The following is a 13,752-nucleotide window of genomic DNA, read 5'->3' as shown; positions in this document are numbered from 1 at the left end:
TTGATTTTGTATTGCTGTATGTATGTTGACATTTTTTAAACTTCAGATAGAGAGTTAATACAGTTTTTACTATGCTAAGACATATTAAAAAGTGATTTAACTAAACTCATTGTTAAGTCTTGTATGCTATATGTATTTTCAAAGAGCCCTAGATTGTGATTCAACGTCGGATTCACAAAGGATTTATACCTGGATAATGGAGCTTAGATGTGCATATTGGATTTCAGAATGAATCAGAGTTTGCACTGTTCTTTAAAAATTTGATACTCTAGTGTCAATATGTGTTTTATTAGGAGATTCATTTGTATTTCAAATAAAACCTAATGATTAATTTTATCGCGAGGTATTATTTGATGGTTGTCAATGGTTAGTAATTTTGTCACGCAGTTCGAAATGTTTTCTTTTCCGGAGAGTCTAAATTCCATTTTAAAAGCAATAAGCTTTATGTTCATTAAATTTTTGTACATAAATTTCACGTTCTAATTAAAATTTCTATTTCTAATAAATTAGAGCATAGAAGAATGATGTCATTAGTATAAGTTAAAACACCAATAAAGTTTTTATATATAATTGTTATAGAATATTATTTTTTACAGTTTCTAGATTTTCACAATCAATTCTTGTCTCACTCCTTGAGTAAGAGTAAATCATACTGATTTGTAACCTAAATATGATAGAGTTACAATGCTGTTTTGGTATAAAGAAGATATTGTGATAACTATTTTAGGAGGTAGGTTTTTATCAAAGTATTTTTGAGACCATAACAAATGTATGATAAAAAACTTATTCCAATAATTGTTAATATTATTAAAGCCAAAAATTTGATGTAAGGTAAACTAATAACATTATGCAAATAGTGACACCAAGAGATTGTGACTTGTGAGAAAAATTGGATACTTTAATAATGTCCTATTATGTGCCGTCTGACGAAAGAATTTCACAACAAATTTAATGTTTTCATTGCAAGCAATGGGTGAAGTTGATCATAAATTGTAAGATCAATATTATGTTAACATTTTTCTAGTATTTTTTGTTTGACTTGATTAATAAGTTTTCCAACTTTTCTAAATGCTATAACTGTTAGAAGAATTTCTTATTTTCTTTTTCTTCTTTATATTTGTTGTAGACAAGCTTGTGTTGACTATAAGTAGTGCTTTTGAAAAAAGCTTTATTAATTGATTGAATAGGGCAGCCTCTTAATAATTGCCCTAATTACTTTAGCTCTTTTTTTAGGTTTTTTTAGGCACATATAGAGTATAAAATGTTCAACGATGCCAGAAAAAGTGCAATCAAGTTTTATCATAGACAACAGAAATAACACTAGTCTTGAAAAGTCATTGTTTAAATCTTTCAAATCAGTTTTTTATAAAGATCTTGATTCTGTGATTGGAGGACAGCTTATTTCACTGCTCGTTTCACCAGCTTTGTTGAAGCCTTTGACTTTGGTGACTTAAAATCTTTGACTTTGGTGACTTAGAAACAAAACATTCCTCCTTTAATATGTAAAGATAAGTAGAAAAAAATTTTTATAACATTTTGTCAAAAAGTTTGCCAGGGCTGGTCCACCAGATATGATAAAAGAAATCAGATATTTAAAATATATATTTTAGAAAGTAGGATACTAAATAAGAATCCTTCTCGCGAAATTGAATTGTATTTGCCCTATCAAAGACAGCAGTGTTTTGTTTTATTTCAAATATATACACGTGGAAATTATGTTCTGCACTTGACTTTATTCTGTACAATTATTGTAAGATAGGGATATGGAAAGTAGTGGAATTATCTTATTAGTCGAATTATCACCAATAAACAATTCTACTTTAATGTGCGTTAATTGGAAATTCGAATGAAATGATCAGTCGATTGAACATTTTGTTAATCACCAAGTTCCTAATAACGTAGCCACCTTAAGTAAAAAGACCTAATTCTCAAGGAGTATGTAATAAAAATTAAAAAATTATAGGACAAGCGTCAACTGATTTAGGCGCATTTATTGTCAAAAAGTTCTCAAAATTAGTTCATTTCCTTTTAAAATTCGCAGCCAATTGTAGAAGAAAATAAGTCTACAGAGAATTTTTCAACTATTGTTGATGCTACTTCTGATGTGAGTCATAGTAAAAAAAATACGTTTGTCACTAAATTTGTGCATGTAGAAGAATCTGTGATATTATTTACTATCTTTTCTAGTCCACCCTAGTCCACAACGTTGAGAAATATTGCAAAAGAGGCTTTCTGGTGTGCCTTAGCTTTGGCAAATCAGAACACAATAGACAAAAAGATTTTACCGCATTTACCTTTCCACTAATGACTGGAGTCAAGTCATTGAATGTTTGGATGATGTTCAGAGCTATAATCTTATCCAAAAATAAAAACTGAAATTATAGGTACCCTATATTATACAAGTTCCTCCAGATGTGTGTTCATTTATAGACTTTGGATGAAAGTCCTCACATTGACTGATGGCAACAACTATGTCATTTAGGCATTAAAGGCAACTATAAAAATTGAGATGAACAAAATTGAAACATCGATCAGTAAGGTCAAATCTGTTAAAGAGAAATGAACAATAATTTTTGAGTAAACTAAACTATCTGCTAATATTGTAAAAGTCAGTTTTTAATTTCCAATCGATCAAAAATTGAAGCGTAAAGATTTTTCTCGGGAGCTAATTAAAGATTTGCTTATAGCAACTTAAATATTTAAAGATAATTCTACCACAACATCAACAAAAAGAAAATCAGCAGAGTAAGCAACACCTTGGAGAACGGTTCTTTATCACATCCTTGATTCTATGGTTGGTAGACACAATGCTAATTTCACAGCCATTCTAGAAATTTTACCTACATTTTTTTTTTGAATATCAAAAACTGTCTGAAGCAGATGTTAAATGTACCTCTTCCCATTTTTTGCAGAAATATTTATTTGATATGACTGAAAATGAACTTAATGATAAATTGCTTTACATGAAACAGGTTCATATTGCAAACTATAGAGAGAAACCTCTTGCCCTATTTGACTTGTTAAACGAAATTTCTAAACTGAAGCTTGGGGAACTCCTCAGAAATATAGTGATTGCACTGCGTAGTTTTGCTTCATATCAAGTGTCAGTGACCTCAATTAAGGGTTCATTCAGTAAGTTGAAACTCATAAATAATTTTTTGCACTAAACAATGAGAAAAGAACAAACAAGTGATCTTTCAAGTTTATATTAAGTGTCCATTAGCACAAAATCTTGACCTGACTGAAGAGCTTGCAAAACGAAAAACAAGAAAAATAACATTGTGTAAAACAAATGCTGGACCATTTAGTTATATTTATGTAGTGGTAATAATATCACCAAATTTGATATGGCTTTTTTTTTTGAGTTGACATGGAGGAGGAGGTGTGTTTACCTAATACATAAACAACATAACAAGTAAGACTTTAAAAAGGTGCTAGTTTACAAAAACTCTAACCATACCATTTTTAAAAAAGAATATTCATAATCACGCAACGACAAGTTAACTAAATAATATTATTATAAAAAAAATTGTATATATTTCAAATTTTTATTCAAAAGAAGCAAAAGTTTAGTAGTGAAACAAACAAAAAAACTCAAAGTTTTTAACTATTGTTTTTTGTTTTGTTTTACTGCTTAACTTTTTTAAACACAGGAAACAGTTTTATTCGAAGTTTTTGTCTTTTTACTGTCCAAATAACAACATTTTAGGGCATTATAAAATCAAACAACATTTTAACCTCTGAAAATAAATCTTTAATATTTTGCAATAATTTTAGCTGTGTATGCCAAAGAAGGATTTAGAACCAGCCGTTTCCTTTGTTTACACCTCAGAGTATCAAAAGGTTCTTGAGGTAAACTATTTGCATTTTAAATCTAAATTTTCGGTTGGTAATTAATTTTTTTTCTTATGCAATACATTCTTTTAAAGGCAATAAGAAAAACATCAAATGAGGTTTCACTTATGGAAATGGGTTTATTAACCCCAAATGATTTGCTTTGTTTTGCATGGCAAGTGGCATCTGGAATGGTAATAGTTTGTTATAATTGTCAATTTTTTTTTTATACAAGCTGTAAATTGTTTCTTCACATTTTTTAGGAATATCTTGCTTGTATGAAATATGTGCATCGAGACCTTGCCGCAAGAAATATACTGGTGGGTGCTAATAAAAATATTAAGATTTCTGATTTTGGTTTAACACAAAAGGTTGATCTTGATGTATACATGAGTGCTAAATCACGTCGTTTACCGGTAAAATGGATGTCAATTTGACCGAACATTTACTTCATCTAGCGATGTGTAAATATATTTTTTTAAATACTTTTATATCTTCTTCTCTATAGATTTCTTTTTTTAATTTTATTTTCAAATTTTATGAAAAATAAACAAAATATTTTTAGGTGGTCATACGGTGTTGTTTTATTTGAAATAATCACGTTAGGTTAGTAATTTTTTTAAGTCAAATACACATCCCTAAAGCTGCTCAAGAGATCAAAACAGTGAAGGACGCTGTTTGTTCTTGCTGTTTTATCTATAATTCTCTCTCAATTTTAAAAGGCTTTTAAAAGTAAGAGCATTTTAGAACTAAAATCAAAAAAATCAAAGCGTACTTTTATGTATCACAAGACATAAATTATAATGTATGTTAAAAGACGATAATCTTTTGCAACTAAGGGTGCCCGGAAACATAAATATTAAACATTCACTTTTTTTTTCATTAGGAACAAGTTTAATCATTATTTTATTAAATTTTATTACAAAGACATTTAGTTTATAAAAATCAGGGAAAATTAAAATATTTAACACAATTTTGGTTTAATTAAATCCCACACGATTCTTTTAAGTTGCAAAAAAGATGTAAAATAAATTTAAAACACTTATATTATAAACTAAAACTTATCAAAAACTGTCTAGATCATTCTTCATACTCTTCATTCCTACCTAATACTTGTTGTAACTTTACAACATCAACATCATGCAAACAACACAGTAATAAAAACAAGGTGTGGCTTAATTCTACACCATATTTTGTGCCCAATATCTACATTTAATCTTTTTTTATTTTATAATTAGTAATATATCCATTTTTTGAATGAGTAAGTTCAGGAAGCAAATGGAGGTGAGGTAAAAACGTTACTTCCTTTACCTTTTCCTAATGTTGTAAAACCAGTAAAACTACTGGAGGTTGTGTTGTTAGTATTTATATGGTTGTTGCTGATCGATGTTAGTGAAAACTTTAAAAAGTTGTAATAATATAACTAAAACATTAAAATAATATTAACTACTACAATACTAACTCCGTTGAGCCAATTCCAGATTGCTCACTGCTAAAACCTTGTAGGGTTATAACATTTATATTGGAATCTTCTGTGTATAAATTAGACTCAGTAATTCCTATTATCATTCGTGGACAGCTAATTATGAAAACAAAACTGGATGTTTCACATCATTGATGTAAAATAGATAGGAAGGAATATTAGAATTAATGTATATTTCTTTTTAATGATCAATGGATTTATTTAGTTTGTTAATGTTTGCATTTAGTTGTTGCATTATACTCATCTTTTGTATTTCTAAATTTGTTTATAAGTAAATAGGGGATCAACTATTTTATTCAAAAAAACTCTTTCAAGAATAATTTATTTTAAGTTGTAGGTAAGACCAAATAATATATTGTTGAAGAAAAGTTAAAACCACCCAAAAGGGTCATTGCAGCATATTATATGTTTTTTGTCAATTGTATATATTTTGTTTGAATCTAAATCTAAACAACTTTTTAATTTTTTGTTGCAAAACTTAAAAAGGTGATATATTTTCATGAATTTTTTAATCATTCATTTGTTTTTGGGTTTACAGGAGGAGCACCTTATCCTGCTATACAAACAATGAACTTCTTGCACTTTTAAAGTCTGGATACCGGATGGATCGACCAGGAAATTGTTCTGAACAAATGTAATAAATTTCTTTTTTTAACATATTGATGATAAAAATGCTCATTACCATTTATAATTGTATTTATTTATGCATAAAAAGTTAAAGGTACACATAAACTATAAAAATGATTAAAAAATATTTGAATTCTTTCATGAGAATATGAGCAGGAACAGAAATAATCTAAAAATGTAATAAAATATGCCGACAAAAGTATTTATACTCTATAATTTTCATTTACTTATCAAAGAGTTTTCCGGTTTTTCAATCGTATGATCCCCTTGGCATCAATAACTACTTGTAACCTCTTTTTTAAAATGTTCACAAGGGCTTCCAGGTGATCAGCTGTAATATTATTTCATGCATCTACGCAAAATATAAAAAAATCTACTTTCTTGCAACCAAACTGGGTTCTCCTAATATTTTGGTCCAAATAACTCCATCGATTTGCTATGGGAATAATATCGAGACTATGGGCAGGCTATTCTAACATTTCTATATTAATTTCATTAAAATAATATTACGTAACTTTGCTAGTATGCTTGGGATAATTATCTTGTTGGAAGATGAATGAATCCTCAAGCCCCATTTTCTCTACAGATTGTTGTAGATTATTCTCTAAAATTTTAACTTTATTCCAGTTTTATAATTTAACTATATTCCATTTTCAACCTAATTCCAATCAATTTGAAATTGATTAGCATCAAATTTCCTCCTCCTTTGTAGCCAAAACAACTTATAGCAAAACATTACCACCGTTGTGTTTTATTGCAGTTTGGATAGTCTTTGCATCTAGCGGTTTGCCCCAGCGTTTTCTTTAGGTCCTCCAATCACTTTTTGATAATTTTTAATTCAAATTTTGTTCTATCACTCCAGATTATTTTTTTCCAGAAATTCATAAGCTTGGAAATATATTTTTTTGCAAACTGATATCTACGGACTTGGTTCTTTTCCGAAATAAAGGGCTTTCTACTCATGTGAGACCCATAGAATCCAGCTGATTTTACTCTCCTTGGAAATAGTTCTTACCAAAATATTGACATCGAAAATATCTTTAATATTCAGAGCTGACAGGCTCCTTTGTTACTTCTTTTAGAATTCTGTATTGTCGCGAAATAATGTCTTGCGTGTGCGGCCTATCCCATTCATATTTTATTTAATATTATGCATTTTATATTTTTTTTATTATTGATTGTACACTAGTTTAATTTTTTTTTTTTTTAAATTTCAAGTTATTTCACTGTAAACTAGACCACTTCTATAGTCATCCACGATTAATTGTCTTAATGCCAAACTGATTTCTTTTATTTTAGGCATTTTAATGAATATTAAGTCGTTTTTAACAAATTAGGTTCCACTATCACGTAAATCAAAGTCAAAAAATAAAGCACTAAACAAATTTTTAATCAAACAGCTTTATAAATTAAAAAATAATCCATGACAAATAATTTAGCACCACCGTATGAATATTTTACTGCACAAAAAACTGCTGGTTTTTTGTGCAATAAAAAAACTTTATTTGTTGATGTTTATAAGTTAAAATAAATACATTGGGGTTATTAAAAACAAAAGTCATGTTTAAATTTTAGAAGGAGATGTAGCGTATGATCTGCCTCAAGTTGGTAAACTAATTAATTAAGGTTAAAATTAATAACTTTATTCAGTTGTGGGTTATAAAAGTTATTAACTTTAACCTTAATAAAAAGTCCTTATTTCTTGCATATTTCTTAAAGAAACTTTAAGAATAATGAAATCAAAGACAATAAAGATTATCCCAAAAATAGATTATTTAAACAATTTGTTTAAAAAAAAAAGTTTTATAATTCATTCTTTGTTCAAACAACATAAATAATCTCAAAATTTAATTGAAGTAGAAAAGCATCAAGAAAAATAAAGTGGATATCAATTAATATTCAAAACTTATTGAGGAACTTTAAGAACTTTATAAAAACGTACTGTATGAAAAGTTTAGGATTATGAAAAACGTTACTAATGGTCCTTAAAAACGTGCGTTAATTTTAAAATCAATATATAAAAACTTTTTATTGGTTGATTTTAAAATTAACGCGTGTTTTTACGAATTATTAACAACATTAGTCGCAATTCAAAACTTTTTGTGAAACACGTTTTTCGAAAGATGTTCAAGTGTTTTTGTAAAAGTTCCTGAATTTTTTGATAATATTTGAATATATTTTTTCTTTATTTTTTCTAGATGCTTATCTTAAAGTTTGGAATTACTAATGTTGTTTGAACAAAGCATGAAATTTGAAAGTTATAAGTGCTTTACAAAAGTAATATCACTATTATAGTTTTATTACGTTTATAATGCAGTTAGTGACTAGAGTGATATTACTTTTGTTGTTGTAAGTTTATTGCTTTGTTTTATAGCTTTTCCGCATAAAACTTATAACAAATTGCTCCTGGAAAACAAAGAACACAGCTTTGCATAAACTAATATTTTAAAATAACCATTAGTTTTGCGCGAGAAAATTTTCAAAAAAAATAAGTTTTACACCGGACTACTGATTATCATAGCGAACTACTTAATTGAGAAATAAGAACTGTTTCAGTCGCCGCAGGGTAACAGGGAAAAAACCGGAGGGCATACCACTGAGATGTATATATACATATATATATACATATATATATATATATATATATATATATATATATATATGTATATATCTTAAGCAATATTATTGAGTGCAGCTTTAGCATAATCCAACATTTTTCAACCACTTTGATTTCGTTTGTACACATGAGTAAAAAGAAATATATGTTGTATTTTGTCTTACCAATTTACTTTGTAAACAAAATGTGTTAATAATTTACTGCTCTGTTGAACAGAAACTGAAATAATATCTGATACATTTGCAACAAATGGGTTTATTATGGCTTGTTTCAAATTCCTTAATGAAATTGTTAAAAAATCCAATACTCTGGGGATGCTTCAAACGAAAGCTAAGACTTCTCTTTAAAAAGCGGAACTAAGCTGGAAGCTCATACTGATAAATTTTTAGGCACATCAGTGTGTCTTTTCTTAACATCTTTTATTCTAAGTAATACTCCTCAATAGAAACTTTTATCTGCAAATACTATAATGACTCAATACAGATCTCAAGGTACCGAGCATGTCGCACAAACCAATCCAACCCCTAGCTTAATTATATATCACAAAGTTTTTCAACTGCTAGTGTTGCCTCATATTCTAATATTTAAGGCATAAATTTATCTATGTTCTAAGTTCTTTTTTCACGTTTATATATTTATTATAAAACAATTGGTCAAATTGTGTACCTAAATCATGGTTAGTATTAATTAGTTATACCTGAGTAGTTCTACCTTTTGGCAGCTGAACTTTGCTCAGTTCTAAGAATTCATTCAGTTTAAAAAGCAGAAAGGAATTTTGCAATTTCAGGGATTTCATCCATGGTTTTTGCATTAATTTCTGTTACTTATATCCATAAGTAGAAACAATAAATTAAACCTTTATACGTGAATCTGTCATGATGAACACCTCCTGGATCATGCAGTTTAAATCTGGTGCTTGGTGATAGTATCATCAAAGTATGCTCTGTCAGTTTCTGGTGATCTTTACTAAACTTTATATCCTGTACAAATATTTTATATGAATAATACGAGAAAATTATAGGCACCAAAAAGAAAAAGAAAAATGCGGTTCAAAGCTACAATTTTTTAAACTAATTTATTTATTTTTACTTGTTTCCTTGAAAACGTTATTGCTAAATATGTATTTGCAAAATTAAAATGCATTTAGCATTTATTCATTAATCAAGAACCTAGAAAGAGTTAACAACTTTTTCAAATTAAAACCATTTCATCTGCTAATCAAAACATTGTTTTCAGTATCTTGATCATTTCAATTGTTCTTAAGATCTATAAATAATTTATTTCTTGTCCTAATATATTTTAAGCTCTTAAAAATATACATAATGTTGCCTAAAAAATGGTGTAAACATGGAACATCTTCTTTAATCTGACAATAATGTTGTAAAATAAAACAAATATCGCAATTGGTCTTCCAGCAAATCAAACTGATTCACAAATAGACTCAAATACAAGTAGATTTTCTTATGGAGAGTAATATCTTGTTTGACGTATTTCAAATATTCCTATATAAACTAATATACATGATAATGAAAAATTAGAGTAAAATAAAAAAGTAAAAGAGAAAACGTATAATAAAAACCTGAGACCTGAAAGAAGTATAACGACGACTGCATAACTTGATATAGAGTTAAAATTTTAAATTCTGCAAAGAATAGAAAATATAAAAAGAGTTAAGCAGTTAAATGACATTAAAAATATTATGGCAGCTTAAAAACGCCATTAAAGGGAAAAAAACAATGGACAAGTATCTGACAGATCACAGAAGTCAACAGACAAGGACAGCTGGGGCGGAGTTTATGGCACACAAAAAAAGTTCAAAGGTGCTGCTGTTGCACTAATGGTTTCTTTTTGAAGCTACGGTTGTGGCCTAAATAGTGTTGTATTTGTGTTCTTTTAACAAATTTAATGTTTAAATGGACATAGTGTCTCTAACACAACTCACAGTTTATCAAAACATTGTTTATTATTTATTTACTTGTTTAAAACATTGATAAAGGAAAGGGGGCTAATTCATACTCAAAAAATTTTTCTATTTCATCCTCAAATGTCTTACTAATACTCATACGTTGATATAGTAATACTGGATCTACAGGTACTTTCTCATAATGAACTTTTATGGTGCTACTCATGGTTAGAAGAGGAAGAACTTTATCAGCGCGTTTTAGTTTTATATTAAATGTTATACATGTCATTTTAGACATAGCAGCAATCCCGACTTCACGAGCTTTATGACAGTTGATTTTATTATCACCAACAATTCCACTAGCAGTTAAAATGATTTTTTTAATTTTAGGAAAAGGATCATGTGATAAAACCACTGCTGAAGTTTTTCAATATCTTTATCATCTTTCTTTATTTGTGAATCACTTGCATCTACATGCTGATCTGTTGTATACGTTTTAATGTCAGCAAGATCTTCCAATCCTTCACATACATTGTTCATTGCATACATGCCATAAACCCATTTACTTATAGCACTCTCTTTTGTACTTCTTCCTTGAGAAATATCTCCATATGTCTTCATTAATTTCATATCCATATGTCCTCCATATCATATGTCCTCCATATGTCTTCATTGTCCTCCTCATTGATTTTGTATCCATATGTCCTCCATATCCATATGTCCTCCATATGTCTTTCATATCCATATGTCCTCCATATGTCTTCATTGTCCTCCTCATTGATTTCATATCCATATGTCCTTCATATCCATATGTCCTCCATATGTCTTTCATATCCATATGTCCTCAATATGTCTTTCATATCCATATGTCCTCCATATGTCTTCATTGATTTCTCAATTACCATATCCATTGAAGTACCACAATTGAGTTTATCAGAACGTCTAACAGTGAAAAATCCTTCGATAAACTGTTGATAAACACTTTGGTTCATTAACTTCTCTAATTGTAGCATTTCCTGTAGATATAAGTGCGCAGACTTAGCATAAGGAAAATGCCCAGATGCGTGGAAATAAGGAAGCGTTGCTTTAATGCTGTTCAAATAACCTTGCCAATCTCCTATGCGTTCAGCTCTGAAAAACTCTTTTGCAATCGACAACATATTAAGATATTGTATCCATAGTTTTGATGTAGGTCCTCGTTTTTCAAATTCTTTTAGTTTTTCATTGAACTTGTAAAGGAATGTATTTCACATTTCATTATCATTGCCACTTTCAATATCACTATATGAAACGTTGTTACTTGTAACGTTCGTAATGGTAATATCAAGATTTGCTACCATTTCTTCATCAATAGCAAGATCTTTTGAAATTATTATAGCTAAAGTGAGCTGAAGTAATTTATGGGCTCTACCAGCTCTAGCGTAAGCATGACCATTGAGCATTTTTTCCAACGACTTAGGTGCATAAATTAACGAAAGTGTCTCTTGTATGCCACTTCCTTGTATAATATAACCAATTGATCCAAAAAGTGACATTAGTAAATGAAATCCTCCAAGTCTTATTATAATCTTTGATAATTCAGATCCATCAGGTGCTGCAGATACAATTTCTCCAGCTTTTGCATACAGAGGTTGATCGAAAGTAATAATGCATACTTCGTGACCGTAATGTTTCGCGTTTTATAAAGCACAAAGTAAAGTTGTGTATATAGTACTGTAGTTACTTGCTGGTTGGTGATTAAACGGTAAGAATAAAATTTTAGACTTTAATTAAATTCTAAATACTACTTGTTAAACGTTCGATATAACCATTCCAACCGGGTAACGATAAATTCTTGGATTTACCATAGAACCATATTTGCTTCAACTTTTTGGATTAAAGATATGGGTGCATCACTTTCATAAGCTAAATTTTGCACACTTATTTTACTATAACCGACTACACCATTTTAATAGATTTGAATTGGCACGTGAGCTTTTGCTGCAATATCTTTTGCAGAAGGGATTTCCTTTATTCGTAGTATATGATCCTCTTGTGAAACTGAACCTTTCGGAGTAACAATTTGAATTATATCTATTATGTGAAGCGAGTTATTACCATCTAAACAATTTACGTTTATATCAGCATTGTCCGCAACGTATTGAATAAATGTGCCAGTTTGTGGTGGTAAGATAAAAGGCGGATGGTGAAGAACTGCTGCTGCCTAATACATCAAAATGTCATTGTAGGATGCGCATAGACCAAAAAACAAAAAGATTTGTATAAGAAGTTTGGAACCAAACCGTCGATGGAAAAATACTAAAAGACCCAATTGCAATTTTGATTTAAAAAACCTAGGCCTAACAACAGACATAATGCTCTGGATGATACTTGTACAAACTAATTTTAAATGAACTAATTTAGATCGTTTATTTTTTTAAATAACTTGCTCTAAAAAATAAGTCAATGACTCTGGAATATTGCCGTTAATATCTTCAAACATTTGACAAGGCAAGGGATAATTGGTATTTTCAAATACCAATGATTGAATGTCCTCTCGAACGATTGCTGCCGCAGGTTTTAAAATTCAAAATCGTTCTTCTTCTTTATTTTTGCTTTTCTTCTCAAACCAAGCTTAAGAATATCGTTAAGAATATCGAATAAGAATAGGTTTAATAATTAAGAATAGGTTAAGAATGATGATTGTCAAAAAAACAAATAAACGTTAATTTTCCCAATTTTTCAGTGATAATAATTTTATTACCGAACTTCAACATTAATCGTGCCTTAATTTTTCTGTTATCTAAATGTGGATTTTTGCAAATATTTTTTAGTTCTTCTAATGAAAACTGGCAGTCATCGCTATTTTCAATATATTTAAATATTTCTTCCATCGCAACATATGTAGATTCATCTTGAGGACGACCGATTTTACACCCATGGTTGGACTCAAGAAAGAATTATAACAGGTATTATGATATTTAGCCTCAGCAGCAACTAAATAAAATTCATATTCAATGCATGCAGTAACCTTTTTTGCTTCCTCGTCAGAACGACTCCATCATACCTTAAGAATTGATTATTTAAATTCTAGAGTCGCAACTTTATGAATTTTACGCCGAACTTTCTTCGCTTTCTTCTTCTCGGCCTCCTCGTTTGCTTCATCGCCGCAAAGTAAGCATCATTTTTTAATAAAAAAAGTGATTCACTTACAAGCGCTCTGGTACAAGGTGAAGTATCTTCAAATGTGCTAACTTGATCTATATCATGCTGTCTTTTAAATACAGCAATATTACTTTTCCGAGTATA

General features: G+C 29.2%; 1 protein-coding gene across 1 annotated transcript; it reads left to right on the top strand.

Annotated features, from left to right (window-relative positions):
* Nucleotides 1-3,721: 3,721 nt before the first annotated feature.
* Nucleotides 3,722-6,008, top strand: LOC105849839 (tyrosine-protein kinase ABL). The gene is made up of 5 exons (XM_065794748.1): nucleotides 3,722-3,852; nucleotides 3,930-4,028; nucleotides 4,098-4,298; nucleotides 4,400-4,440; nucleotides 5,856-6,008. The coding sequence occupies exons 1-3, from the start codon at nucleotides 3,784-3,786 to the stop codon at nucleotides 4,269-4,271; spliced, it is 342 nt and encodes a 113-aa protein (XP_065650820.1). The 5' UTR covers nucleotides 3,722-3,783; the 3' UTR covers nucleotides 4,272-4,298; nucleotides 4,400-4,440; nucleotides 5,856-6,008.
* The last annotated feature ends 7,744 nt before the right edge of the window (nucleotides 6,009-13,752 follow it).

This window comes from Hydra vulgaris, chromosome 04 (assembly GCF_038396675.1).
Source record: "Hydra vulgaris chromosome 04, alternate assembly HydraT2T_AEP".
NCBI lineage: Eukaryota > Metazoa > Cnidaria > Hydrozoa > Anthoathecata > Hydridae > Hydra > Hydra vulgaris.
The sequence above is the reverse complement of the archived record's forward strand: the minus strand, read 5'-3'. Positions and strand labels throughout refer to the sequence as shown.